The sequence below is a fragment of the Mirounga leonina genome, unplaced genomic scaffold (genome assembly GCF_011800145.1).
Source record: "Mirounga leonina isolate KUSES-001 unplaced genomic scaffold, KU_Mleo_1.0 Mir_125, whole genome shotgun sequence".
In the NCBI taxonomy this organism is placed as follows: Eukaryota; Metazoa; Chordata; class Mammalia; order Carnivora; family Phocidae; genus Mirounga; species Mirounga leonina.
Genome location: NW_023270305.1, coordinates 43,434,093 through 43,461,680, shown reverse-complemented (window position 1 = coordinate 43,461,680; position 27,588 = coordinate 43,434,093). Strand labels below are relative to the sequence as shown.

General features: G+C 56.0%; 1 protein-coding gene across 14 annotated transcripts in view; it reads left to right on the top strand.

Annotated features, from left to right (window-relative positions):
- The window catches only part of DYSF (dysferlin), a 205,145-nt gene that overhangs the window by 104,798 nt on the left and 72,759 nt on the right, over positions 1–27,588 (top strand). For all 14 annotated transcript variants that reach the window (XM_035001323.1, XM_035001319.1, XM_035001321.1 and 11 more), the window contains 6 exons: positions 10,994–11,087; positions 11,604–11,681; positions 19,791–19,972; positions 22,644–22,784; positions 23,636–23,665; positions 25,090–25,119. In XM_035001323.1, the coding sequence (XP_034857214.1) occupies positions 10,994–11,087; positions 11,604–11,681; positions 19,791–19,972; positions 22,644–22,784; positions 23,636–23,665; positions 25,090–25,119 (555 nt within the window). The remainder of the gene's footprint in view (positions 1–10,993; positions 11,088–11,603; positions 11,682–19,790; positions 19,973–22,643; positions 22,785–23,635; positions 23,666–25,089; positions 25,120–27,588) is intronic.

Here is a 27,588-nt window from a genome sequence, read left to right as displayed (position 1 = left end):
GGGGAGCAGGGAATAATGACGTGTTCTCCTTGCTTCCTGGTGAGAGAACAGCGATCTTTGCTTCTAACGATCCCCTGATCTGATGGTGGAGGCCTGGCCTGTGGGGAACTGTTGTCTGATGAGGAAGAGAGGCATTCCCATGTGAGTACAAATGAACCCAGTAGGATCTGCATCTTTGAGGTGCTGGAGGGCAGAATAAGGATCTGCCATGAATGCTCTGGCCAAGAATGACGGTGTCTAATGAGGGAGGCTTCTTGGAGAAGGATGTTGGGAGGCAGACCTTGAAGAAGTCTAGGGAAGCACCGTGGGTGGTGACCAGGTGGTCTTCCTGGTAATCTGACATTTCTGGATGCCTGGGCCCGAGGGCCAGCCTGTGGTGCTCCCTTGCCTCCTTCCACCCCTCTCCTGGCCCTCTGGTCCACCAGCAGGCTGCGCCTTGCTTGCCAGTTGCCCTCCTGAAGACATCTTGCTGGAAGGCAGGCTCTGTCTGCTCATTAGCACGGGCAGTCTTTCCCTGAAACCTTCTGCTGGGGCCAAGCCTGGCTCCCTCTGTGGAGCGGGAGGCCCTGGCTCCGTCTGCTAATCGTCTGCTGTCTCCATCCCGAGCATTATTTTATTTTCGTATTATTCTTTTTCCAGCTAATATCCTGGCATTCCCAAGGACACCGGTTTCATAATCTTCCTGGCGTTCCCAGGGAGCTGGGAAGCAGAGCACAAAGCTGCTATTATAGCGCATTCCGTCCAGCCTCCCTCTCCTCGCCCCACACCCCTTGCTGCCGCCACCGCCGGCTCCCACCCGGGCACCCCTTCCCGACGCCACCGGCCTCTCTGGGAACTCTGGTGACGGCTGCTGGGGTGAGCTCACAGAATCCATCCTGTCGCCCTTGCCCTGGGCCTGCCCTCCATGCGCAAGGATTTTTCCAGAGCCCTGCCTCTGTGCTTGGCCCTGAGTGTTAGGAAGGGTTTTCTGAGATGCCTGAGCCTGGGCAGGAGGGAAGGAGACAGAGACTCGGCAACATGTGCTCAGAGCCTTGGAGCTTTTTAGAGCTGGAAGGAACTTTCATGTTCGAAAGGTGCTCTCCACCTGGCTTTGGATCCCCTTGAAATTGGATGCATAGTTGTGGGTGTGTGGGTGCGATCCGTGTATGCAAGTGTGTCTGATGTGTAAGCACATGGCTGTTGTGTGCGCACACACAATATGTGTGCAACGTGCCCGTGTGTGTGATATGTATGTGCACGTGTGTATGAATGAGTACGATGTGTGTGCACGTGTGATAACGTGTGTATGTGCACTGTGGGCATGTGTATCTGTGATGTGTAAATTCTGGCTTAAGGTCTGTGGTTTTTCTCCAATTCTCAAGGGAATTTGGGAGCCCAAAGAGGAGAAGAATCACTGAAAGCCATTTTACCATGTGCCAAAGATCAGGCTGAAAGCTTTTGTGCATGGTCTCTTTTTATCCTCACAGTGACCGCAGAAGACTGCATTCTATTATTATACCCATTTTACAGTTGGGGAGACTGAGGTTCCATAACTGCACTGTCTAACACAGTAACCACTAGCTGCGTGAGAGTATTTCAACTTACATTTAAAGTTATTAGAATAAGACAGTTTAGTTCCTCAGTCAACCGGCCACATTTCAGGTGCTCGAGAGCCACACCAGGCTCATGGCTACCATATTGGACCGTGAAGCTATAGAACAGTTTCATCATTGCAGAAAGTTCTCTTGGACAGTGCTGTTCTAGAACAACTCTGAGCCCCTAATATTACTCCAGAAGAAACTGAGGCCTGAGAAGGGGTTTGCCCACTGGCACAGTATGAGTCAGTTTTAGAACCAAGACCAGACAATGGGCTCTTCTGTCCTCTGTCCCCAAGTTCATATTCCCCATATTCCCACTCCCATTAGGGCATAATGTCCTCCTAGAGAAGGCCCTCGAGTGGGGTCCTAGGGAGGGTGCTGGGCAGCTGGCTGGAACCCTCGGCTGTTGGCATTACTTTTCCCATGCAGCCATGTGGCTTGGCTTCCCTGGAACAGTAGGGCTGCTAGAGGGGAGCTGGCACCGCGACCTCCACCCTGAGAAGCCTCCGGTTGGTCGTCTGAAGTCTGAGTCCTGACCGGAAGTGGAGAGGATCTACGGAGACAGGCCTGAGATGCCAAGCCCCAGCCTAAGGGCAGAGATGGGCAGCTAGGAGTCGGAAGTGCTGGGAGGGGGGTCAGGGAAAGGCTGGTGCCAGAGAGGAGTAATTTGGGATTTGAGCTGCCTGAAAAGGAGGTCAGATGTGGGTGAGGAGGGGAGGGGCCGTCTCTGCACCTGGATGAAGCCCTGCTGTACGCAGAGTACCCGGGCCTAGTTCCTAGAGTGGGCACTTGGGCCAAGGGCAGCATCCGGGAGGTGAGAGGGGTTTGCCTCATTAAGTAAACCAAATCCCCGCTGGGTCTGCTTAGGTGGGGGAGGTGACTCCATGTTTCCCTGGATTCTGTTTCTTGAATATGCTAATTGAGCACCTGTTCTATACCTGGTTTTGTGCAAGCAGGAGCTAATTGGAGGCTGGCTGGCCTCTCAAGCAGGGGCCTCCCTGCCCCTCTTGCTGCCCCCCCTATGGAAGGACCATTTGGGTAATTCCTTTAAATTGGTGGACCCCAGGATCTGCCTCACTCCAGACTTGGATGCTGAAGTCTGGAGGGTCCAACTGTGTGTCTGTGTACCTGGGACAAAATGCCAGCACATGGGGATGCACGGGTGCCGAGGAGTGTGTGTGTCACAGCTGGGCAGACGCGGTGGGGGCCCCGTGTGTGTTATTGTAAATGCACTGGGGTCTGCATCCACAATTGCTAGGGTGACCCTATAACTTATTGTCCCAATCATGCTGGGAAACAGGCGTAAGCTGGGGCCGTCCCAGACAAAGTGGGATGTACGGTCGTCCTGATTTTGGAGGTGCTCTGGCATGGGGTAGAACCTGCTTGAGCGTTCTCTGCAACCTCCACATTTGGACACACGGGAAGTCAAGAGGGGCATGTGTGCACGCACGCACTCGCATACACACAGACGCCCGCGCCAGCCCACACGTGGCACCGCGGATTCTCCAGGTTTCCTGATTCCATTCCCAAGCTCCCCGGGGGGCTGGCCGGTAGTTTTGCAAGGATTTTTGCAGCTGCTTCCAAGCCCCGGCTCCAGCTGTAAATTACATGGGGTTGCACCGCTGCCTGCTATTCTACTTAAAGTTGCAATCAGCCCTGATTAGGAAGGGAGATCTGTGTTCCCGAGTTCCCTCTTTTAAAGTGTTCTCCTCCTTCGGCCTGGCCTGCTAGCCTGTGTGGGCTTTCCCTGGAAGTTCAGGCTGGGCGGCCAGGGCAGTGACGTGGGCCCTGGGCTCCCCAAGGCCCTGACTTGGCGCTCAGCCCTGTCCTGCCCTGGAGCCCTGCTCAGGTGCTGAGTTCTGATGGGGAAGCTGAAGCTGGGAAGAGCCCGGAGGGGCTGTTGGGGGGCCCCCCGGCTCTGTCAGTTAATTTTGCTGTGCAACCCTAGGGAAGGCATTGACCTCTCTGGGCCCCAGTTTTTTCACTTTCAGGATAGGGCTGATAACAACACAGCAAAAATAATAACCTCCCCTTCCAGAGCAGGGGTCGGCAAGCCTTAGCCTACAAGCCTAATCTGTCCTTGGCCGTTTTGCGTAGACAGGGCTTTATTGGCAAGTGCCTGGGCTCATTCGTGTCTGCATTCTGTGGCTACTGTCCTGCTACAGGGGCAGCTGCCCTGCAAAGGTGAATGGATTTACTCCCTGGCTCTCTCTGAACAGCGTTTACCAGCCGTTCTAGAGCATGTGCCTGGGCCAGGCATCACCTCTGCCCTGTTTGTGTATTATCTCCTTTCATGCCCCCCGCAGTCCTAGGAGATAGGGTTTATCACTACTCCCAGTTCACAGATGAGCAAACGGAGGTACAGAGAAGGCAGGTCATAGTGATTCTAGGGGTGTTTCCTCACACGAGCATTAAGAAAAATTCTATGGATAACGGTGGGGTGGTTCAGAGTTTATAGCATACTACCCTACGTGGCTGTTGGTTATTTGGTTGTCCTAGCAAAGCCAATAGTGAGGAAGAGGTCCTGGCAGTTCACCCTAGGGCATGCTGGTCAGTGTTTAATAACTGGTTCTCCAGAAAATTAAAAAAAAAAATCCAAAAAACAAACCCAGTCTGGTTTGTAGTACTTGCTGGTTTCCGTGGTGTAAATATCCCCGCTGTGGCCGATTTCGAGCTAGCAATGTGACATCGCTGAGTGGAGATGGGAGGAGACGAGCAATGGCAGGTGGTTATATAGTATTTCCAGACCACAGATATATTAGATGTAAATAACCTCAGGAGCGGAACAATAGTCAAAAGTCGTAAAATAATTAAGAAGTGATGAGTTTGAGTATTTATCACCTTTTTAAAAAAAGATTTATTTATTTATTTTAGAGGGTGGAGGAGGGGTGGAGGGAGAGGGAGAGAGGGAATCCCAAGCAGGCGCCACGCCCAGCACAGAGCCCAAAGTGGGGCTTGATCCCATGACCCCGAGATCACAACCTGAGCCGAAATCATGAGTCAGATGCATAACTGATTGAGCCACCCAGGTGCCCTTATCACCTCTGTTTTTTAAAAAAATTTCCATAATTATAAGTTTATATGATTCAGTTGTTACAAATGGCCGTGTTTAACAGCCAGCTTGCAATATGCCTGAAAGCTTACTAATCTGCTCTTCTGAGCCATGCGGGCCAGCTCCAGCCCTTACTGCTCTGGGCGCCCTGGTCCTGTTTACATAAGAGATAGTAGCAGCAGAGTGGTGCAGTGCATTCTTCCCAATAGCTCTGTCCCCTGCGCTCTCTGGGTCCATCAGGCACTGGAACTGAGCCCTTCCCGGGAAGCCAGGAGGGCGACTGGCCCCTGAGACCCACCTGCTTGACTCTGATGGGACGGAGGGTGTCCCAGTAGCCCCCTGAGATACTGCCGAGGCTCTGTTGTTTCCTTCCTGACCATCATGGTCTGGCTGCGGAGGCTCTGTCCTCTGCCTGCTCAGCCCCGGGGACCCTCTGCTCAGCCTGTCTTCTTGCTGCATCCACCGCTGGTCTTGCCCCTTCATCCTCCGTCCTGCCTCTGGGTTATAGATCCTGAGCCAGATCTCTGGGCCCCGTATGGATGAGGTGTCGCACCATTGCCGAAGGGAGGAGGTGTGTGTGTGACAGACAACCAGTGGGACAGGGGGAATTTCAGACACGATAGCGGTCTGGTGCTTGGTCTTGGACCCAATTTAGGTGGGCCGTGGGGTTCCCTTCCCTTTGTAGGCTGCTGCTTTTCCCAGAACCTGCCCACCTTCTCCTGGTGTGGTGGCCACACCAAGGCCCCGGGGCAGGAGTCCTCAGCAGATAAGGTGGGTTTGGCCACTGGCTCTGGGGACCCCTGGGGGCAGCCCTGCACCATCTGGGAGGGAGAGAATTTCTTGCACTCCTAAGCTCAGGCTCTTCCCGGGAGCCATGGCCGCCAGCCGGGCAGCGGCGGGTTGGATGCTGCCCAGTCCCCTGGGCGACCGGCAGGATCCCTTACACAGCTAGCCCCAAGATGGAGTGTGTGGCCACAGACCACAGTCTGGGAGTCGCATCGGCATGAGCTATGGAGGCAGGAATGTGGCTGTGGGAAACCCAATGCCCGGGGCCTGGTGGGGCTGGGGAAGAGCGAGTGCGTGGAGTTGGTGGGGGGAAAGGGGGGACAGAAAGCAAGGCATCAGCTGCCGCTGCAGCCTGGCTCTCTCTGCCCAGGGCTCCGAGCGAGAGCAGAAACAAGCCAGCCTTCCTCTCCTAGCTTGCCCTGCCCCAACTTTGCCCCTTTCACTGAGTCTTCCCCTGAGCTCTAGGGGCGCAGGCATCCAGCACATTGCTGCTCCCCTTGTGCCAACACTCCTCTTTCCCCTCCTCCAGGAAGCTTTCCCGAGTGGGACCTTCCGAGGGTCCACCCCATTCTGTTCCACCCCAGAGATGGCCCCACGGGGGCGGGGGGCAGGGTGCTGAAACCATATCCCTTGCTCTTTCTGTAGTAACATCTTACTCTGAGCCCCCTGAGGGAAGGAGGGTGCTTGTTTGATGTGCATTTTCCTGACCCTTCCCCTGAGACTCGAGGCCCGAACGCTGCCCACGTGGCTGAGGGCAGGGAATGCTGGTGATTCATTTTCTGTGACAAATCTTCATTGGATGACTACTAAGTGCCTGATGCTGGGCTAGGCGCAGGGGAGAGAGGAGCATGTGTGCCTTGCCCACACACATGGAGAGATGGATGCAGGAGAGAGCTAGGAGAGGCTGAGCAGGGGCTGCTGCTGAAGGCATGGCTGCCACAGCAGTATCCAGGCCTCAGTGGTGACTGAGGGAAGAGCTCAAGTTAGCTCACCTGGGAGGGCATTCAAGGTGGCGAGAACAGCCTGTGCAAAGACCCTGAGGCAGAAAGAAGAGAATGGGTTCCAGATCTAAAGAAAAAAGAGATGAAAGGGGGAAGGTGTTGCTGTAGCACGAGAATGGAGAGTTGAAAGATTGAAACTGACACCACCAGCACCGCTTACTGAGTGCTGCTTACGTGCTATAGGAACCTGCCAAGGGCGGGGCGGGGGCACCTCACTGCATTCAGTTTTCACCAGTGGGTTTCCACTGGGGGCAATTTCTATCCCCCACCCCGTCCCTCAGGGGACATTTGACAATGTCTAAAGATATTTTTGGTGGTCACAATTAAAGGGTCAGGAAGCTATGGGGATCTAATGGGTCAAGACCAGGGATGCTGCTAAATACCCAACAATGCACAAGACAGAGGGAAGGACTGACAGGAAGCAGGGACCTTCCAGAAGCTTCCAAACCAGATTTTCATGGGGCTTCATTGTTTGCTTTGAGAGAAGTTCCAGAGTGTGACCCTTGCATGTCTACACTTGAAAACCAAAATGTACCTCAGAGTGAAGGAAGTGTGACATGGGATTATCTGTTATTGTACAGACTGATCCCCGGACCTGGGTGACAGGCTGGCCTTCTTCACTAGCTATGCCCCTAGCTCACACTGTTGCTCTCTCCTGAGGTGACCTTCTTTCGTTCACCGCTCTCCAGGTGTGTACTGAGCACCTGCTGTGTGTGGGCAGAGCTGGGCGTATGACAGAAACCTCCCAGAGCTCTCAGTGGGAGGGCACAGACGGGTCAATGGTGGGGGTGGGTGCTAGATGTGGTAAGAGGAGATTCAGGGCACCGTGGAAGCACCTGGGTGGGGGGCTTACTCATCCTTGCACAGAGATCTTGAGGAAGAGGCTAGACACCTAGGAAAAAGAAGGGAAAGAAAGGGGCAGAGAGACCAACGTGCAAGACGCCTGGGGGGCAAGAAAGGGGTCCCCAGAGGGTTTCAGCTGGGTTGAGCATGAAAGTCATCAGGGATGGGGGTGTTTGGGGGCGTCCAGACTGCTGGAGACTCAATTCAGAGGCCACAGCTGGGCTGGGAGGGAGAGCTGACCTCCCCGTCTGCTCCCAGGATCTGAAGAGGAAGCATGCAGAGCCCAGCCTCCCCTGCGAAGGTCAGTGGGCTGGAGGATAGGAAGACATCGGCCAGTGGTGTGGGTAGAATTCTGCCCAGGCTGGGAACCAGGGCGGTTACAGGGCCAGGGCTCCACTGGGAGGGACTGAACTTAGTGGGTGTCCTCAGGAGGGCTCCTAGTTCTCCCAGCTTCTTCTCAGTAAGCCCCATCTGTCATTTTGAGCTGGGGGAAGGGAAGGAGGAGGCAGGTCCATACTTGGGGGGCAGGTTGGGGGCTGTGGGGTGCGGAGAGCCCTGTGGATCCCCCATTCTGGAGGCAGGACAGGTGGAAAAGCCCAGGCAGTGTGAGGGGCCTTCCCCAAGGGGACACTGGTTCCTCCCTCGGAAGGACATTATTTCTCAGGGCCAGGGCCTGCTGTGGGCCAAACACTGAGCTAGGCCTGAGATACCTGGCGCCTGCCTTCGTGGAAATCCCAGGGAGGGGGACACCTTTTCTGATCACAGGAGGGCAGACTGCCCTTGGACAGAGACCCAGAAATTGCTGCCAAAGCCCCAGACAGAGGCGTTTTGGTGGGAGTGGTGCTTCTGGGAGGCGGCTAGGGGAGGCCATCTGGAGGAGGTGCGAGGTGAGTGGGAATGTGCACTGGCAGCCAGCAGCGAGCACGGAGGTCCCTGCAGGTACTGGGAGGGGGCAAAGGCATTATGGGGCGCAGCTTCCTTCCCTTCGCTCACCTTAGCGCCCGACTCATGGGGGCATGAGTGTGTTGTCAGCTGAGGTGGAGGGGCCACAGGGTCCTAGGCCTTCCGCCCTGCCTCCGGCTGGACCCCCTCCCCCCCAACCAAGGTGCCCTGGGCTGCACGTGCTACGGGTTGTTGCACGGAGGGCTGACCAAGCCCTGTTTCCAGTGTTCTGATCTGCTTTCCTTGGCGTCCTACACCTCACGCCTGGGGTGGCCTGCTGGGCCCCCCAGGTCCAGCCCTATGTGCGGCCTTGCAGATCCTGAAACTGGGAGCCGTGAGCTGCTGGACGTGGTGCATGTTCTGGCGGGATGCCAGTGTAGCATGGCCGGGCCAAATGCCTTTTCTGGGGGGAACCCAGGATGCCCAGGGTCCACACCTGCTCAGGAGACAGCTCAGGTGTGGTGGCTTTTGGGTCTTTCCCTGTCTATAGTATGGCACCCCTCTTATCCTGCTTTCCCGTGTGTGTGTGTGTGTGTGTTTTGAGAGACTGATTGCTTGATTGATTGCTTTTGATTTCTGCCCAGGGCTGTGGCTCCTGAAATGTCCACTTTTCCAGCTTCTGGAATAATTTTGAACAAATATGAGGTATATGAATACTACCCCTGAGAATAATTGCAAGCTTTATAGTTTATGACCTACCCTGCCCCTGCCCCATCTGTGCCTTATTTCTCTCATTAAGATCATTACTAGCAAACATTTATTGAGCATTTATTATGTGCCAGGGGGTGTGCTAAGAACAACATGTAATGTATCTCCTTAACAATCATAGCAACTCTCTGAGATAGATACTGTAGAATTATTCCAAATTTACAGAGACTGGTTCAGAGAGGTTAAGCAAGCTGCCCAAAGTCACACAGCCAATAAATGGCAGGACCAGAATTGGAGCCCCAGCAATCTGGTTCTAGAGCTTGTGTTGAAGTTGTTGTCAGAGGAAGGGGGTCCTTGTGGGGGTGTCTTGTGGTGGGAGCCAGAGACTACTGGTTGAAGCTGGACCTTGGTGAGACTGCTGGAAGAGCAGATAAACACATTTTTCCTGCATGCGTGTTTTATGAGCCCTTTTGCAGGAATGGAGCAGAGGAAGACCTGGCCCACCTTTAGGATGCATTTCTATGTTAACCCAGAGTGACCAGGGCAGGCTTTCCCTGGGTGTCCTAAGATACCCTGAAGATGGGGGGGATTGGGATGATCAATGGCACTTCTGACTAGGGAACAGCAAGAGCTTGTGATGGAGCAGGTGTGAGTCTTGGCCAGCTTCGAGGAGCATGGCCTGCCTAAAACTGAGGGCTGGGTTTGTGGGAGGGAAGCCCTGGTGTTGAATGGGAAAATGGCGCAGGTCACCTGAGGTCTGATCAGGACCCCTCAGGTATTGAGGGCCAGCAAAGGATTTGGGCTCTGGGTAGTGATGCTGGTTCTGGCTCTGGGTGTGGGCAGATCAACAGTGGGAAGGCAGGCACCCAGGGAGGCTTCTCTGACCAGGGGTCTGGGACTGGGCCCTGAGGGTGGGCGTGGCTTGGAGAGGAGGATGCGGAAGTGGCCATGCGTCTTCTATTTGGAGGCACTAGGCCTGTAGGAGAGGTTGAGATTCCTGGGAGATGGTTGTGGCCAGGTGGCAGGGTGGAAAGTCCTGGCAAGTGACCACCCTGGGTGGGCCCGGGCCAGATGAACAGGCCATTGGTGGTGAGGCCAGAGTTTCCATTCACATACAAGGGTGTGTGTGCTTGTGTGTTGGGAACAGGAACTGGGCAAGGGGGTGGGGCAGGTGACAGTCGGGGAGAGAGAGGCTAGGGACCTGGAGAAATCTCTCAGACTGGCTGCAGAGGGAATGGACAGGATGGGAACACTGCCCACCTCTCCCAGTCCCTCTGCTGGGCTCTGGGCCATAGCATGTTGGTGGGCTTGCCAAGAAAGCCAAGTCTGGAGGCTGGGCTGTGAAGTAACCAGCACATTTCCTATTCTTGTGGGGGCCTTGATCCCTGCTGGGTCCCTGAGCCTCCCCAAACCATGCAGGACGCCAATGAGGGGCAGAGGTGGCGCTGGATACACCTGGGAGGTAGGCATCTGGCCCAAGGAAGCTGGAGTATGGCCCAGCGGTTAGAACCCAGTGCGAATGAAGACAAAGTGAGGGGACTTACTGGCTAGTTTGATGGGCAGTACACTGACAGACGGGCTTCTGAGCCTGAGGGCACACCTGCCTTGCCTCTTGCTTCTGTCCCTGTCCTGGCCACAGCCTGCACCCTCTTCCTCCCTCAGCTCAGTGGGGGCTGATGAGAGGTGGTGATGATACAGTGTAGCTTTTCCCAGAGCTAGGACCCAGTGTCCAGATACGCAGGGCCTGGACAGAGATGGTGGCCTGGGGCCTCCAGATTTGGCTTCTCTTAACTCATCCCAGCAGGAAAATCCGCATTGGATTCTCTCCCCTAGAGTCCTTCCTTCTATCAGGCTCTAACCTCTTGGACCAGAATCACTCAGAATTCCATTCTGGTGTGTCTGGTCTCCACGAGAGAGGGAGAACAATTTCCCTGTGGACTTGACAGTGGAGTGTGGGGATGCTGTAGGGGGATGGGCCACACTAGAGTAAAATGAGAGGCTGATGGCCCAGCTTTCAGCAGCCGAGGAGTGTTGTCTAGAGGTCTCCTGACCCGGGCACCTAACTCTCTGCGCCCGTCTCCCTGGCGCTCCCCACCCCCCGGCTCTGAGGTCAGGATTGGTCATGACCAGCTCTGTGTCTCTAGGGCGGCGTGGTAGATGACAGGAGTGAAGATTCCATGTCCGTGTCCACCTTGAACTTTGGCGTGAACAGACCCACGATTTCCTGCATCTTTGATTGTAAGTGACGCTTGGAGGTGTCTATAAGGGTGATGTGGACGGGTGTATAACCTTATGCTTGTTTGTATGGGGTTATATGGTCAGGTGTCTATGGGGGACTAGGGAGAATTGAGTCTACGTGCTTTGTGGTGGGTCAGCGTCTTATGCATGTGCATTTGTGTGCACATGTGCACATCCATCTACGTGAGGTGTGTGCATCAACTCTCTGCTTCTGATCAGGCGTTCAAGGCCCTGTGCATTCTGGCTGCCCCCATCATTTATTTGGCTTCTCCTCCATCCCCTTCTCCCCAGCTCTCACCAGGCCCAAGGACACGACACTCAGGTGTCTACCTTTGAGCTGCGGTCTGTTCTGATCCTGTGAGCGGCTCACTCCCGCAAAGTGTGACATGTGCCTTTTCTATGGCTCAGACCCTTCATCTATTGCCCTCCCTAGGGTAGATTCTCCCCTTAGCCCAGCCACAGCTCTTAGCCACCCCGAGCCCCTCACTTGGCATCTCTGTTTCTTCCTTGGTGCAGATGGGAACCGTTACCACCTACGCTGCTATATGTACCAGGCTCGGGACCTGCCCTCGATGGACAAGGACTCTTTTTCTGGTAGGTGGGAGGGGATCCAGGGACCAGGGATTGAGAGCTCGTTGCTGAGCCAACAGGCCTTCGAGAACGTGGCCCAGGCTTCTCCTGTGCGTGGGAGCTGTGGCTGTGTTTGTGGGATTTGTGGAAGTGGCTGGCGTTGCCAGGGTCACTGTGCTTTCTGGTTCTCAGGTGGCCTGCTTGACCCTTCTGCAGGGTCTGGCTTTGTTGACCATCATCTCCTGAAAGCCCCTCTGGCCTTGACCCCCAGGATGCTTCTCTCTCTGGGGTCTCCTGCAGCCTCCTGCTGCAGCTCTACCTGCTCCAACTCAGGGGTCCCCAGCCCTCTAAGTCTGATGGTCCTGACGGTCTGTCTGTGTCCCCTTCTCCAGGCACTGGGGTGCCCTCACCTTCCCTGGCTCCATGGACCACCCATATCAGAGAAGCTTCCAGGCCTTTAGTTCATGGGAGCCCCTTGAGTCCAGCCACGTCTTAGGCATCTCCCCCTGGATGCCTCACTGGCTCCTCAGTTCTCCCGTCCAAACGGAACTCCTTGTGTCTCCCTCCCCCGATCCAGCCCTCCCCTCCTTGCCTACCTTGGTCCTGGCGTCTCATTAGCACATGTCTATTGTCTCTCAGTTTGGAAACCATCAGTCATCCAGTCCTGTGGATTCTGGCTTCTGAATCTCTCTTGGAGATGTTCCCGAGAACTGGCCTCACCCCTTCTCATGTCCTGGCCCCCCTCACCTTCCGTACTGCCTCAGAGACATCTGGTCATGTCACTACTCTGATTTCCAAAGTAGACCCTGGGAGAGAAATCCCCAGCTCTCAGCCTGGCAGACGGCTCCTTTGTGGATCGGACCCCCGTGGACCTTGCCAGGTGCATCTTTCCCTAGTTCACCTCTAACGATTAGTTCTGGCCTCACCAACTTTTGTCAATGTTTGTGGAGCTCTTCCTGGCCTTTGTGCTCAGTGTTTTCTCTGCCTAGAATGCATTCCCTCCCTACTTTTAACCCAGCAAACTCCTACTCATTCTTTAAGACCCAGCCCAGATGCTCTGACTCCACCCCAAGCCCAGATGGTTGGTCCTTCCTTGACACTTGGCCAGCGCCCCACCAACACCTCTCTCAGAGCCCTGACCCCTGCGCAGATCAATTGCTGTCTGTCTTTCCCACTATGACTGTGAGCTCCTCCAGGAAGGGGCTTTGTCTTGTCCTTGAACCTGCACTTGGTCTAAAGAACGAACACTGACTGAGTTCTCACTGTGAGCCCGGGCATTTTACTGGCCTTGGTGCATGTGACCCTCATATCTCTCCTGTGAGGTAGGAGTTTCACGTCCCCATTTTACAGGTGAGGAGACAGAGACGCAGATAGCTTAACTAAATTGCTTGAGGTCCAGTAGCTGACAAGTGACATACCACTCTCCAAGTGCTTTCTACTTACTTGAGTAGAAGTGAATTCTTCTGTGACAGTGACCTTCTGTTCCTAGGATGGCACTGTAGCTCATAGCCACCTGCCTGTCCTCCTCTGGGCCCTGCTCCTCCCCAACGTGGGGGACCACCCTCATGCCTCACGCCCAGCAGCTGTGTTTCCCCCGCACTCTCTCCTCTCAGTGACCTGTTTTCCAGCCCTGGGCAGCCAGGCACATGGTAGATGGAGCAATTTCTCTTCTGTGCTTTGGGTCCTGGGTCCTGACGCACCCTCTGAAAAGCATATGCAAAACCCACATGCAGGGACTGGTGGACCAGGGGTGGATATGTGCACCTGGCCCTTGCTGGGAACCTGTCAGAATGCTTGCTGACCATTGGAATGTATGCCGAGAGACAAGAGGTGGACTCATCATCCACAGCCTTGCTTCTTCCTTGGTGGGGTGTGAGAGGTAGGGGTGCAGGCGGCGGGCTTGTGTGGGCACGTGGCGAGGAGTGGGGGGCCTTTGTCCTCCTTGGGCTGGGCTGGCTGAGGACGCTGCAGGGAGGGAGCCCCTTGTCCCAAGGAACCCGTGCTGGGAGGCGGCACGCACCCCCGGGGACCACAGGCAGGGTCAGCCTGGTGCTGGCCTGCGGGAGATGTCACACTTTCCATCCCAGCCCCACCCCCTCCCCCAGATAAACATCCCTTGAGCTTTGAGGGCACTGCCCAGGGCTTCCTCAGAGGCCGCTGGCTTCTGAATGAAAGGCCTGATTGACCAGCTGCCAACATGGGTGAACCTATAAAACCCAGAGTGTTTATTTTCACTCCCAAACCCTAAACCAAAGCAATTTCTCCGCTGGCACTGACCCTGGGGCGGCTGGCGGCCGGAGTCTGTGCGTGGCCACCGGCTGGCACTTCTCAGAGGAAACTCATGTGTGAATCCGGAATGTCTGGGGCCAGGGGAGGGTCTAGCGCAGCATCTGTTGCTGGGATCATCCTCCAGCCTGCCTGCTGAGTGTCTGGGGCAGGGAGGGCTTTCTTCCAGAAGGTGCTCCTTTGACTCTGACCTGTGGTGCTCTGGGCCTTTCCTGCAGCAGTGGGCTCCCATGGCCCCGAGCTGCGCTCCTCACTTGTCCCCTGAGGGGTGGGTCTTGGGGCTGCCCAAAGGCTGGGGCCATGTCTGCTTCCTTCTCTCTGGCCAAGGGTTTGGGGGGGGGGATGGGACACACAAGACCTGCCTAGGAAACACTTGTTGAATAATATTAAACTCAGGCAGGAAAGGGAGGCTTGTGGAGATGTTCTGTCCAGGCTGCCTGAGGGCTCAGCCTCAGGTGGGGTTTGAATATATAGCCAGCCTCAATTCTCCAGACACTGGAAGGATGTGTGTGGCTTGTGGTTGTGAGGCTGCGTGGCCTGGGTAGCAATTAGGCATTAAGAAATGTAAATTGATGCTTAATTCAAATGACTTCTCTTTGATACTGGGTTGGGGTTGCCCCTACTCGGTGAGCATCCATAGTATGCACTGAATTCCATTTGAATGGAAAAGATATGATGCTGGAGGACTTAGAAATCACTGTATGTCCTCCACACTGTATCTAATGGGCAGCATCGATTCCTCAAACCACAGTCTGAGCTGAGCTGCTCTTTATTGGAGACTGATATTTCTTAAAGGAAATCAGGAAGGAACCTGTCTGCTTTGCCAAGCTGTTCCCCAGGGCATTCTGCTTTGCTCCCTCCTCTAGCTGGGAGCCAGAGCTGTGGTTTGAGGGAAACATAGGCTCTGCTTACAGAGCTCCCATTAAGACGGACAACCCATGGGCAGCTCTGTTGTGAGGTCGCTACGTATCAGAAGACGGCCCTTAGCCTGGGGGAGTCAGAAACTCCTCTTGGAGGGTCTCACAGGTCAGTGGGCTCAGGGGGCCTGCCTTGGTTAACCGAGTAAATGAGAGGTGGTAAGTAGACTAGATGCCAAGTTACTAATTTACCAGAGTGGGGTATCTGTTAAGACAGCAGAAGGTCGGGGCGCCTGGGTGGCTCAGTTGGTTAAGCGACTGCCTTCGGCTCAGGTCACGATCCTGGAGTCCCAGGATCGAGTCCCGCATCGGGCTCCCTGCTCGGCAGGGAGTCTGCTTCTCCCTCTGACCCTCCTCCCTCTCATGCTCTCTGTCTCTCATTCTCTCTGTCTCAAAAAAAAAAAAAAAAAAAAAAAAAGACAGCAGAAGGTCCTGTGCCCTCTTCGTTGGCTTCATGGTTCCTGGGAGATCAAAGATGTGTGCCAGGAAGGTGGTCCTGAGAGGTGTTACTCCAGGGCAGGCCACAGTGAGGTCACCTCAGTGGGGAGAGTGCTTTAGTTTTCACCCCGATCCAGACTCTGTCTTGGGTGGAGCTGGGGACCTCTTGCTTTGGGGCTTACTATGTCTGGACTCCAGTTGTGGCCCACTCCCTCTTGAAGCATGGCTTTCTGTTAAGGTTGGCTCTGGCTGGGGGAATTCTCCTGTTGAGCTCATGGAGCTGTTTTCCAAAGTGCATTGGAGGCTTGTGAAATGCTCCACTTAGACAGGGTTCCTGGGCAAGGGAGACTGGGGAACACTGCATGCTTCCAGATTTACAATGCACAGTGGCATTGAGAGGCTTTGGGATGGCTGCAGGAAAGGAGCCTCTTTGACGTGTTTAAGCACTCACTAGCTCCCCAGAGAACTCACGTTTATGAAGCACACATTTTGGGAAACACTGATCTGTAGGATTCAGTCCAGATTGCTCAGCTCGGATCTGGGACCTTTGTGAGCTGCCCTATGTCCTCCTCCCTCTTTCATCCCCACTGCCCTGGGTGCTCCCTTCTTCCCCTCAGCCAGACCAACTACTTGCTGTTTCCCAAAAGCCCATGCTCTTTGGTGTCTTCGTGCATGCCATGCTAGATGTCTAGCATGCCCCCTTTCCCTTGGTGTGCCTTGGTTACTCCTTATTCTGGAGACTCAGGGTAGGAGACCCCCTTTGGGATGACTGACTTGATACCGCCAGGCTCTGTGGGGTATCCCCCGCCCCCAGCACCGTATTCATTCCCTGAGTAAGTTGCACATCACCTTGGATTATAACTGCCCTATAGTTACCATTTCCAACCAGTGGTCATGATCTTGAGAGCCTAGATTGTGTCTTCTTCATTTTCGTATCCCTAGTACTGTGCTTACCCATCACGTGCTGGTCAGTCAATAATTACAGAGTGAATGAATGCTGGATTACAAATAATGCTGGAGTGAACATCTCTGTACATACAGCTTTTTGGCTAATTTGGATGATTCCCAGGAATATAGGAAGCAAGGTATAAACATTTTTATGTTTTTTTAGGGCATACTGCCCAGTTGCTTTCCTGAATTGCTTCCAGCAATAAAGGAGAGTACCTATTTCATCAAATATTTGCCAACACTGGGTTTTATAATTCCAAACAATTTTTCTTAATTTAATAGGAAAAATTGCTATATTGTAGTTTTCATTTGCACTACTCCCCTCTCTCTTAAGGGTTCTTTCCCAAAGAGCATGGCATGGTGGACAGAGCACTAGACTGGGAGTCAGGGGGTCTAGCCCTGGTCACATGTGAGCATGGGCTAGTAACTTTGTCTTCATGGGGCACAGCTCTTTCTTCTGATGAGTGGGATGATGCTGCCTGCCCTGTCTCCTATCCCGGTGGTCTGAGCTGGGAAGGTGGGAGGGCCTAGGAGGAGGGCTTAGTGTATTGTTAAGGTCTAGGAAAACTCTAGGAAGGTCTGAGCAGCAGAGCTCAGGTCCAGCAAAAGAACCACCTGCCTGGGGCCTCTCGAGGTGATGGCATCCCATAGAACCATGTGTGTTCACAGCTGGAGCTGCCTAGGGCGCTAATGGTCCCCAGAGAGCTCCAGTCCAGCCACTTTCCCCTTCAGCTCTGTGTGGCTTGGTGGGTGAGGCTCAAAGGCCAATGCTGCCCCTCTTCTATGGGAGTGGCCCTGGGAAGAGTGCTAGGCTGGAGTGGGCAGAGAAGAACCAGCCCCTTACCTTCCCCTCCACCTCTCCTTGGGATCGGCTGCCGCCTCCTCTGGGCTTTCCAGGAAAAGGGATGTGTCTGTGCGTCTGTCTGGCTTTCCCTCATCTGACCACCTTGCTTCAGCAACACCCCCGCCCCCCTTGTTTCTTTTTTTTGGAGGGGCTGGGCCCTGTGGGGGGAGAAGCCGGGCCCCAGCACACAGTAGCCCAGTGTCTGAGGCCCCAGGCCTCCAGGCCTGCTCTTTACAATGCCTTTGTTGTGTGTTTTTTCCTCCCCTGGGCGGGCGGGGCGCGTGTGTGGGTCTGGGTGATTTTTGTTTGAAAGCCACCCCCTCCCCGTTCCCCCAGCGCTGAGCTCATTGCTTGGGCTGCTGGGGCTGCTGGAAGGAGTCGGCTTGGGGTGGGGGCAGCGTGGGGGGTGCTGCCAACACCAATACAGCGTTCACAGCCGCTACAATGTGCAATTGTGATCTTTGTGTAAACGCGCTCGGTCTGGGGCCCCGGCGCTTATAAAAACAAAGCGTTGGGAAGCATGGGGGGTTGGAACAAAAGGGGCTTTTTCGCCGGCTCTCTAATATGGTTTTATTTATCGGAACGCGCCCTCTTTCCCTTACTGGAACCAGGGAGAGGTTCTCTGCCGAGCTTGGAGCTGATGGTATCACAGCCAGACGGTTTCATTAAATGCACAGACGCCGTTGGGCCCTGCCAGGGGCAGGAGGGGAAGTGCTTGGGGCCAGCCCTAGCAGGGCTGGTGCATGGAAGGGGGAGCCCCGTGTCAGGGAGGTTTCCACCAGATGGGGGTGGCAAGACGGGTGGGCATGTCTCCTCTGCCCCTTTCCCTGTCAAGGGCCTTGCACTGCCCTCTTCTACCCCCCGAATCAGGTTCAAAACCAGATTCCTTCAGGAAGCCCTCCAGGATTGACTCTACTGTGGCTTTTGTGCCTGAAGCCTGGTTCCATGCTGGCGGCTACCTCCTGTTAGCCAAACCCAACATTATTCAGCCATTGAGTGCCCATGGCATCTGCCTCCTAGCTTAGATCTCCCCCACCCTTAAAATTAGCCAATGGCCAACAATCAGAATCTTGGACCCTACTCCCCCCATCTCTTGCTGGGAGTCCTCCCCAACCTTCCCGCCTCTTCTAGGGTCACTCTCTGCCACCTCCTGTACAATGGCCATAGTGTGCCATTTGGTCTCCTTTAGGCCAAGGAACCATCCTGCTGCCCTCCCTTTCTGAGGAACTGCTGTCTCCCCATCCCAGTCCCAGGATTACAGTTGGACATCCCAGCACCGGACCTCTAGCACTGAGGGTCTAGGGTCTAGGGTCACACAGCTGGGGCTAAACTGGGAGGCTCGAGGAGGCAGGGTGCTGCAGGCTGGAGCGGGGGCCAAGGGTGGAGAGTACATGTGAGGGCAGTTGGGCTCAGCCCTCCCAGACATCTAGCATCCAGCTGCCAGGTTCCTGCATCTCTGGACTTGCTTGTCCTTCAGCATCTGGCACTGTGAGTCTTACAAAATGGCAGCAAACTGGACCCTGCTCGGCTCTGATATCCTCGTGGGAGAAGTTGGAGGAGCCCCTCCTCCAAGCCCTTTGCCCCTGTCCCAGATTACGTGCACTCAGTTCCATAGGCCTTTCTCCTGCACTGGTTCCCCAAGTGTGGCCCTGGAGGACAGCACCTGTGCCGTCTGGGAACTTGTTAGAAATGCAAATTCTCAGGCCCCATCCCAGACCTGATGAACACGTCTCTGGGGGTAGGGCCCAGCAGTCTGGGTAAAGCCTTCTAGGTGATTCGGCTGCATGCTCACATTTGAGAGCCATGGCCATCGAATCTCCTCTAGTGACACTAACTTCCCTTTGGGAGCAGGCGGGGGGAATGACTAGTGGGTGGGCTTCTCCCCCCCTCCAGGCGTGGCTGGGGCAGACAGGCTGCACAACGGTTTGGGGCAGTAGGGAGCTGTAGGGACCTTAGGGATCCTGTCACATGACCCACTGCTGAACAGCTCTGGAGTCCATGGGCTTCCCTCTGGTGCGCTTGCCCATCCGAGCACCACCATCTCCACCTGAATCCCTGGAGAGGCCTCGGAACTGGTCCTGCCCCCTCCAGGCTGTTTGTTGTCCACGTGGCTGCCGGCGTGGGCTTGCTGAAAGGCAGGCCTAGGCACCCCGGTCTGAGCGCACAGCTGCTGTACTCACCCTTCCTCTAGGAAGATAGACCCCCCTCTCTCATACGCCACTGCGACTTAGAGTCACTCTTCAAAGCGCTGATCCCAATTGTAGTTTGATGGTTGCTTGTGTGGACTAGGGTGTTGCTCCAATTATATTCTCAGCCCCTAGCACCTAGCTCTTGGCCTGGCATGCAGAAGGCACTCAATTAATGCTCGCTGGGTGAATAAAGGAATGCACCATCTGGACATCCACTTCGTCTAGCAGGACCTGGCCCCTGGTGGCCAGCCCAGGAAGTAGCCCAGAGCCCGCTCTCCTGGGCCTCGGCTCCATTTCTCCACTGTGGCCCACCAGCTGGCCTTAGAGAGGGCTGGGGCTGGGTGTGGGGGTGGGGGGCACTGGGGAAATGGGCTCTGACCTGTAGATTGTTGCTCCAGGGCAGGAGCCACGGCTCTGCTCCAGCTCTGTGGCCCACAGGACTCTTGAGCAGACAACTCTCACGGTCTGTGCTGTGTCCTGCCCGCCCCTTCCCTGTGCCTGGCCCCCCCAGACCCCTACGCCATAGTGTCCTTCCTGCACCAGAGCCAGAAGACGGCAGTGGTGAAGAACACTCTGAACCCCACCTGGGACCAGACGCTCATCTTCTATGAGATTGAGATCTTCGGGGAGCCGGCCAGCGTCGCTGAGCGTCCGCCTAGTATTGTGGTGGAGCTGTATGACCATGACACCTACGTGAGTCAGCCTGCCTTCCTCCCTCGGCCCCTCGCTGCCCACGCCCTCCAGGAGCCGGGGCGTGGGGGACGGGGAGGACCCCACGGGGAGGAGACCCCACAGGAGGGCCTGGCCTCTCCCCTGGCCCCACAGGCTACGGAGCCCTTAAAACTATCCTAGAGCAATTAAAAAGGGATTGCTCACACGTGTGCTGTGCTTACGGCAGGGAGAGGGTTTCTCTGCCTCTAACTTGCTTCTGAGGCCCCAGGCCAGGAGCCCTCTCTCCCCATCTGAGAGCTGCGTTGACTCCACAGTTATGGAGCGCTCCTGTGCTGGGCGGAGTGGCCGGCACTTGGTGTTCCCTGTGCAGGTGGGAGCCGAGAAGGCCCCGCCGAGCAGAGACCCCTGCGGCGGCACAGGCAAGGCCCTCGTCCAGAGCTGTCCAGCAGAACCTCCGGTCGTGCCGGCCAAGCTCTGTGGCTGTGCTGTTCAGAATGGGAGCCACTCACCACAGGTGGCCGTTGAGCAGCTGAAAAGTGGCTAGCGCAACCGAGAAACTCCCTTTTCATTTTTAGTCTTGATTAATTAAACTTTATATGTGAATTGCCTCAGGTACTGGACAGCGCAGCTCTAGATGGCCAGGAGGGAGAGATAGCCCGGGGCTGGCACTTGAGGGAAGGCTGTGGGGAAGACCCAGGCCCTGAAGGAAACACGATTGGGGTGTTAGGGCCAGGCAGAGGGGCGTTCCAGCACAGCATGGGGCAAGGGGAGACTGAGGAGAGCAGAGGGCAGGCTGGGAAGGAGGAGAAAGGAGTACAAGGCCAGGGGAGAAGGGAGTGAGGGGGTTGAGCAACATTTTGAAAAGAAGAGAGAAGGCAGAGACTGGGTTGGCTGACAGATGTTTGGCAGAGGGGCCCGGCCTGGTTTGGGTAGGGTGGCAGTGGATAAAAGGGGAGGAACAGGGTTTGGAAGATGTTTCCAGAAAGAGTTGCCATGGCTGGATGTCAGGTGCCCTGGGAAGGTGTGGTAACCAGGGGGTGGGGCAAGGTGATGCTATTTAGGGTGTCCCACTGGGTGGAGGGGGCCAGCTGGCGGTAGGCAATGGCAGGCCTGAGCTGGGGAGGCCCACCTAAGAGCTCTTCCCTTGGCTCTGGGAGGGGAATGAGCACCTGGAGCAAGAGTCTATTTGGGACTGTCTGGGGAAGAGCACAGGGCCTGGCACCTTTGGGGCAGGAAGAAGAGAGAGGCAGGAGGACCAGGATGTGCTGGGCCAGGGGACTGGGCAGGGGAGCAGGTGTAAGTGCTAATACTGGGGGGAGGGGGCAGGAGGCTGGCAAGCACACCGTCTTTCTTCCAGTAGCATCCCACCTCCTCTTTTGCAAGTGTTGCTCTGACCCTGTCTCTCTCCAGCAGGCCAGGGTCTAAGAGGATCCCAGGGGGAGAAGAGCCATGGCTTCTTCTGGGTGGTTGAGCTCTAGGGTCCTGGGGGAGAGCAGAGGCTGTGTGCATTGTTAACATAGTCAGATGACTCTGTACCTGTTGGCAAACACCCATTGTCTCGAGCTCCTCCTGCTGGCCTGGCTGCCCAGGCTCCCCTCCCCACCACCTCTCCATGACCTGCAACTAATGGGGCAACACCGGGCCAGAGGGGCATCCGGGACCTCTCCCAGCACCATGCTGCTGTCCACACTGAGTGGTTGATGCTGGACTATTACCTGCCGCGTAGGCATTCATGCAGGAGGTGCTGGCCACTCTGGAGTGGCCCTTGGGGACGTCCCCAGCAGTGGCATGACTGCAGACACTGGTCCCTCCCAGTTCTGCTCGGATCTCTCCAGATGAGGGCCTTGGGCGACGCACCGGGGCTTGGAAGGCCTGCAGCACCATCTGGCTGAGACCCCGGTCCTGCTGCTGCCCCCTTGGGGAAGCTAATCCCAAGGCTGGAGTCACAGGCCAGTGAGGTCATGGGGGCCACGCCAGGGGGCCACACTTGGGCAGGGCTGTGGGGGATGGCGGAGATGGGCAGAGGGCAGGGCGGCTGGGGGAAGTGGCCCATGTGAGGGCCAGGGGCTGAGAGGGCAGCAGAGGCCAGCCGACTGGAGTAGGGGTTGTGCGGAGAGAATGAGGCAGGGCAGGAGAGGCCAGCGGGCTCCAGTGGGGGGCCTTCCATGCCAGAGGAGATGTGGGCTCTATCCTCCAGGGAGTGGGAGCCATGGAAGGTGCCTGAGCATGATTGATAAGATCAAACATCATTTTAACAAGACTCATTGAATTTGATCAGTTTCCCCAGCTAGAAAGTGGGGGGATTTAAAGGAGACGCAAAACCCTTGGAAATGTCAAACACCTCCTGTGCTGAGGGGGTTTAGGGAAATGCTAGGGGGCTATTGCTGTGGTCTCAAAGAAGCTCAGAGCCTGATTAAATTCAATCAAGGTGAAGGCTAGTTAGACATACAGAGGGATTTTTGACCACGATGGGAATTCAAATCTAGCAATGGTGGTCAGAGGTTACTTGCATGTTGTCCCTATATTCTTCTAAGCAGGGGGCAGAGTGCAGCATTCTGCCCCAGGGGGCTGCCCTGACTCCTGAGTCCCTTTCTAGTTCAGGAGGCCAGATATAGTTCTGGTGATTGCTCTGAGGCCACTTGGAGCCCTGGACTGGGAAATGCTGACTCTTCTTTCTCCATGCCCGGTCTAGGGTGCAGATGAGTTTATGGGACGCTGCATGTGTCAGCCCAGTCTGGAACGGATGCCCCGGCTGGCCTGGTTCCCGCTGATTAGGGGCAGCCAGCCGGCAGGCGAGCTGCTGGCCTCTTTTGAGCTCATCCAGAGAGAGAAGGTGAGGCTGGTTCATATCCAGATCCAGGAGGCCTAGGCAGGGAGTACATCCATAGTGGGGGAAAATGGGGGGCACAGGGAGGGGATCCCCAGTGGAGGAGAGGGGACTGCAATATATCCTTCTTCCCTGACTGTGGGCCTGCAGTCAGTGGGGAACACTGAACAGCCACTCGCTGTCAGGCCTCTTGCTGAGGGTTGGCTTTGCCCATCTTTTCTGAACCCCAGCACAATGTGCTCTCACTATTAAGGAGAGTGTTGGAATCTGGACTGTGCTAGAATGCCTGAATCCTTCTGGTCATTGGTCATTGGCTATATTTTTCCCTGGGTCATAACTTGAAGTGGTTTCTGGGAGTTGGACCTCTGTGATCTGGTTTGGGGGGGCTTAAGTGTGATGGGGGCATCTCCACGGACAGGTACAGGCAGGACCTCTGTTCTAGTCCTGCCTCTGCCATGGCCTAGCTGTGTGACCCAGGGCCAGCCACTTCCCTGCTCTGAAATAGGGCATTTGGGTTTACAGCCATCTCTCCAAACTTGCTCTTACTGTGGTGTGAACCTCCATAGGTAGGCCAGATAGAAATGGGGCTACTCCGGGTGAGGTGTCTGGAGGGGGGCACCACATACCACCAACCCAGCTTCCCTTTGCAGTCGCCCACCACCTCCACCCTCCTCTGAAGAGTCCCTAGGCCTCCAGGAAATAGAGTCTGCAAACCCCTGCACTGTCTGATCACTGATACATTCCATGAGTGTCATTTTATGGTGGGAAATGTGTTTGCCTGGCCAGGGCAGAAAGCAGGATGCTGGGGCCTTGGGTGACAGGCACCTGACTGAAGCTCTCTTTTTTCTGCACCCTAGCCGGCCATTCACCATATTCCTGGTTTTGAGGTAAGTCTTTCTCTTGCCTTTAAATCTTTAACCGATTGCCATCCTTCTGGCTTGCAGCACCCCACCCCACCCCGGGCTGGGAAGGGCGATCAGGCATTCACCATCACTATCCTGCCTTCAAGCAGAGGAAGGACCATGGGGCAGAGTGAACAGGGGCTGGGGTCCCTGCACAGCTCTGGCCTTTCCTGCCCTTCTTCCCTGAGAAGTCCGAGAATCACAGACTCCCAGAATGAAATGACCTCATGGCCACCCAGACCAGTGTCCCTCAGCAGGGTGGCCTATTAGACTCCCTTGGGCAGCTTGAGAAATCACCAGTGCTCAGGCTGCACCACAGACCAAACAAAACGCCACCTCTTGGGGGAGTGACCCAGGCCCTGGTGGCCTTTGGTGCTGCCCCGGGGATTTTAAGGTGCAGCTGGGACTGAAAACCGTTGGTGTGTGGTAGGAAATGCTGAGTCTTGGGCCCCACTTCAAACCGACTGAAGTGCACCCTGAGGGCACCGGGCAGCCCTCCCTCCCCCAGGTATGCACGAGCCCTCCAGGGGCTCCGAGGCATGTTCAGTCCCCAAGCTCTTCCCCAGTTCCTGGTTTCCACCATGACCTGGTTTTCCTCCCTCTGCTAGTGGTGGGGACTCCATTCCCTGCTCCCTGCTCCCCTTTCTTCTCATGTGGGGGTCATGGTAGAAAATACAGACCCTTTACTGGCACCCCTGCTAATTCGATTTGGGAAGTACTCTTCTCCGCCAGGCTCAGCTGCAGCTTGAAGCAGTCATTCAGGCTGTGTTTGGATGCCTCCCCCCTTACGAGGCAGCCTGCACAATTTCCAGACAGTTCTTACCCTGCAGGCCCTCCTTTGCCCCCGGCCCCCCACTCCACCCTCTGCTTCTCCCGCGCTCCCCGCCCTGGCTTGTCTTCCCCTCTCTCTCCTGTCCAGTCCTAACTCCTGCTCTCGGGCCTGCCAGCCTCTGGGGATCTGGGTTGTTTCTCCTTGCCTCTCCCAGGTCCACGTGCTCCAGCAGAAACAGCAGCTTGGGCGGGGGCGGGGGTTCAGGCCTGGCTGCTTCCTGGGGCTGCAGCGCAGGGTCTAGGACCCTTCCCACCACCTGTCACTTCCCTTTCTCCCGTCCCCTCCAGAGACGCCTGGGCTCTAGGTTTATGCTTTGGCCTCTCCCACCAGTCTCTGCATCGACACCCCATCACACCTTCCTTCTCAGGAGCCACGTGGAAGGCCTGGCTGGAACACCTCGCCCTGACCCTTGATGGGAGGCGGTTTCTGTTGGCTTCTCTGAGGGTGACAATCTGGTGTGCTGATCTCTGCCCCAGCCTAGTGCTCCTTGTCACTAATGCTAAACTTTTACCCACCCCCCCTCCTCTCTTCCTTCTGCCGATCTCCTGGACATGGAACATCCCATGGTGCGCCCTAGGTGCAGGATACATCAGGAATCCTGGATGAGGTGAGCTGGACCCTTGTAGCTGTGACCTGTGGCTGGGGTGCGTGGGCAGGGACAGAGGGAAGGAGAAGGCCCGCCTCTGGGCAAGTGCCCCAGAGCCATCTGGGTTCCTGGTGCCCCAGTGGGCATCTGCCATTTAGGGACCTGACTAGATTTCATTCCCCACACTCTGTGCAGACCCAGGGCTGCCTGGGGTATATCCTGGCGTGATTCTGGCCCCAGACGGCTTGCTGCCCTGTTGGAGGCCGGATTCACCCAGAGCTCCTGGCAGAAATAGAGCCTCGTCTGGCTGAGTACCAGGTGGCGTGTTTTCAAGAATAAAATGTTCATAAGGGGCCAGAGTAGTCAAGGAAGCCTTTCTGGTGAAGGTAGCATTAGCCAGACACTGTTGCAGGAAAATGGGGAACGTGCCTTTGGCTGAGGGGGCCAAGCACCAGTTTAGGGCCTGGCTGCTTTAGGGGCCGGTGGGGTTGGGGATTCCTAGGTTCTGGAAGAAGATTAGGGTTTGCTTCCAGAGGAAGTAAGGCTATATCCTTTGCCATGAGGGATGAGGAGCACGTTCCCCTATGGCCTCCTGCACATCTGTGAGCAGGTCCTCAGGAGGGAGCAGGGGCTGAGGCCTGGGCAGGGAGACAGGAAGGAGAACCCTGGTCAGATGGGTTGGGAAAAGGGCAGCCACTTCCTGCCATCAGGGAATCCCCAGGCTGGGAGCGGACACCATTTGACATTTTCAGTGCAATTTGGACTTGAAGTGCAGGGTCAGGATGTGGGATCCGCAGGCCCCGCGCCCCTTACCTCACTTCCTTTTGCTCTGAGACCGAGGTGGGGTCTGCCAAGTGAGCTGGCCATAATTGTGCCTGACAGGCAGCCTCCTGCTTCTGGCCACAGTTGTGAAAGACTGCTGATTTGGAAAGGGGAGCAGAGTCCTGTCCAGGGAAGCAGCACGGAGCCCTTTCTCTTGATTGAGAGCACTTTGTGGCCAAAACCCACAGCCTGCTCTGAAGAAGACCCAGCCCAGGGATGAGTTATTAAAAAAAGCTAAAGTCCTTAATAACTGGATTTGTAATATGTAACAGTGAAGGCTCAGATTCCGAGAGCAGGGATCTGGCTGTGGTCTCATTGTCAGGAAGCAAATCAAAATTTGCCGCTTTGGGGCAGACCCCAGAGAGGGCCAAGTGTCCTGCTGCAGAGCCAGCCAAGCCACAGACTGAGGTGGGGTATGGGTCTGCAGGGCCAGAGCAGAGCTCATCTTGGGGGTCTGCTGGGCATGGGGCGGGGCGGGGCTGAGTCAGCAGGTTCAAAGCGTCCGAGGCCCAGCAGGATGAATGGAGTAACAGCCGGTCTAGGGAATGACCCCAGAAGATGATCTTGTGGACCCCCTTATTCTTAGGGGCCCCGACCCCAGACCTGGGGCTCCATGGCTGGGCCACTTTCCGTGCACTTGAAGGCTAAGCCTCATGCCGAGGTCCTGGGTCCTATGTGGTTTCCAGAATCCCCAGGGACAGGTCAGTCCAGCTGCAGCTGCGGGGCCTGCAGGAAGCCCGAGGCCTTAGCAGAGTCTTCCGTCTTTGCTGTGGCCAAGCTCCTGCCTTGTATCCCCCCGCTAGGCCCCCTCCAGGCTCCCAGCCTGGTCCCCGTGAAGAGTGCACAAGCTCTCCCTGAGGGCTGTGAGAAGGCACGCTGGCAGCTTCGATTCTGGGCCGCTGGCCACGGGAGCCTTCAAAAGTCTGGGAGCAGACAGGGCAGATGGCTTTGTTAGGAAACTGTGTGGCCACCGGCGGGTGTGGGTTGGGGAGCCAGGGGCAGGACCAGGTAAGAGGCTTCTGTGACTCTGAAGGATGGTTTAGGGATGGCCTTTCTGGTGGGGAGTGCCTCTGGCCAGTGTATCCCATGCCTGTGTGGGAGACAGAGTGTCCGGGAATGACATCTGCCCATGCTGTGCTGATGGCTCCCAGAGCGGATGGAGGACTGTGGGGATGGCTTCCTGGAAGAGGTGACACTGAGCTAGCATCTGAAGGCGGGATTGGCAGAAGGGGCTGCAGTGGGGGGGCCTAGGTGGCAGTGCCTTGGGCTGGGACCACTTTGTTGGGTGACATGATTTCTCCTCCCCCCAGGCTTTATGCCCGTCTGGAGCAGTCCTCTCTGGGAGCTCCAGTGGGGGGAATCGGGACTCTTGCCCTGTGTCTTTGAGGCTTTGGTGACGTCTGGGAGACCTGGGTCCTTGCAGAGAGCATGCATGAGGGGAGGACTTCCTTCCCCAGCTGCCCAGTCTGTCTTTCTGTCAGGGTAGAGTAAGAATCTCCCCCCTTCCTGAGCCTTGTTCGCCTTCTCCTCTTCCGCTCTCCCTTCCTGTTTCCCTCTTCCTCGGTTTGCTCCTTGGCCTCCAGCTCCTTCTCTCCCTCCTTCTCCCCGCCTCTTCTGAGCCCTCTGTCTCGTTTCTTTTCCTTTTTGTCTGGAGAACAAAGGCGGTCC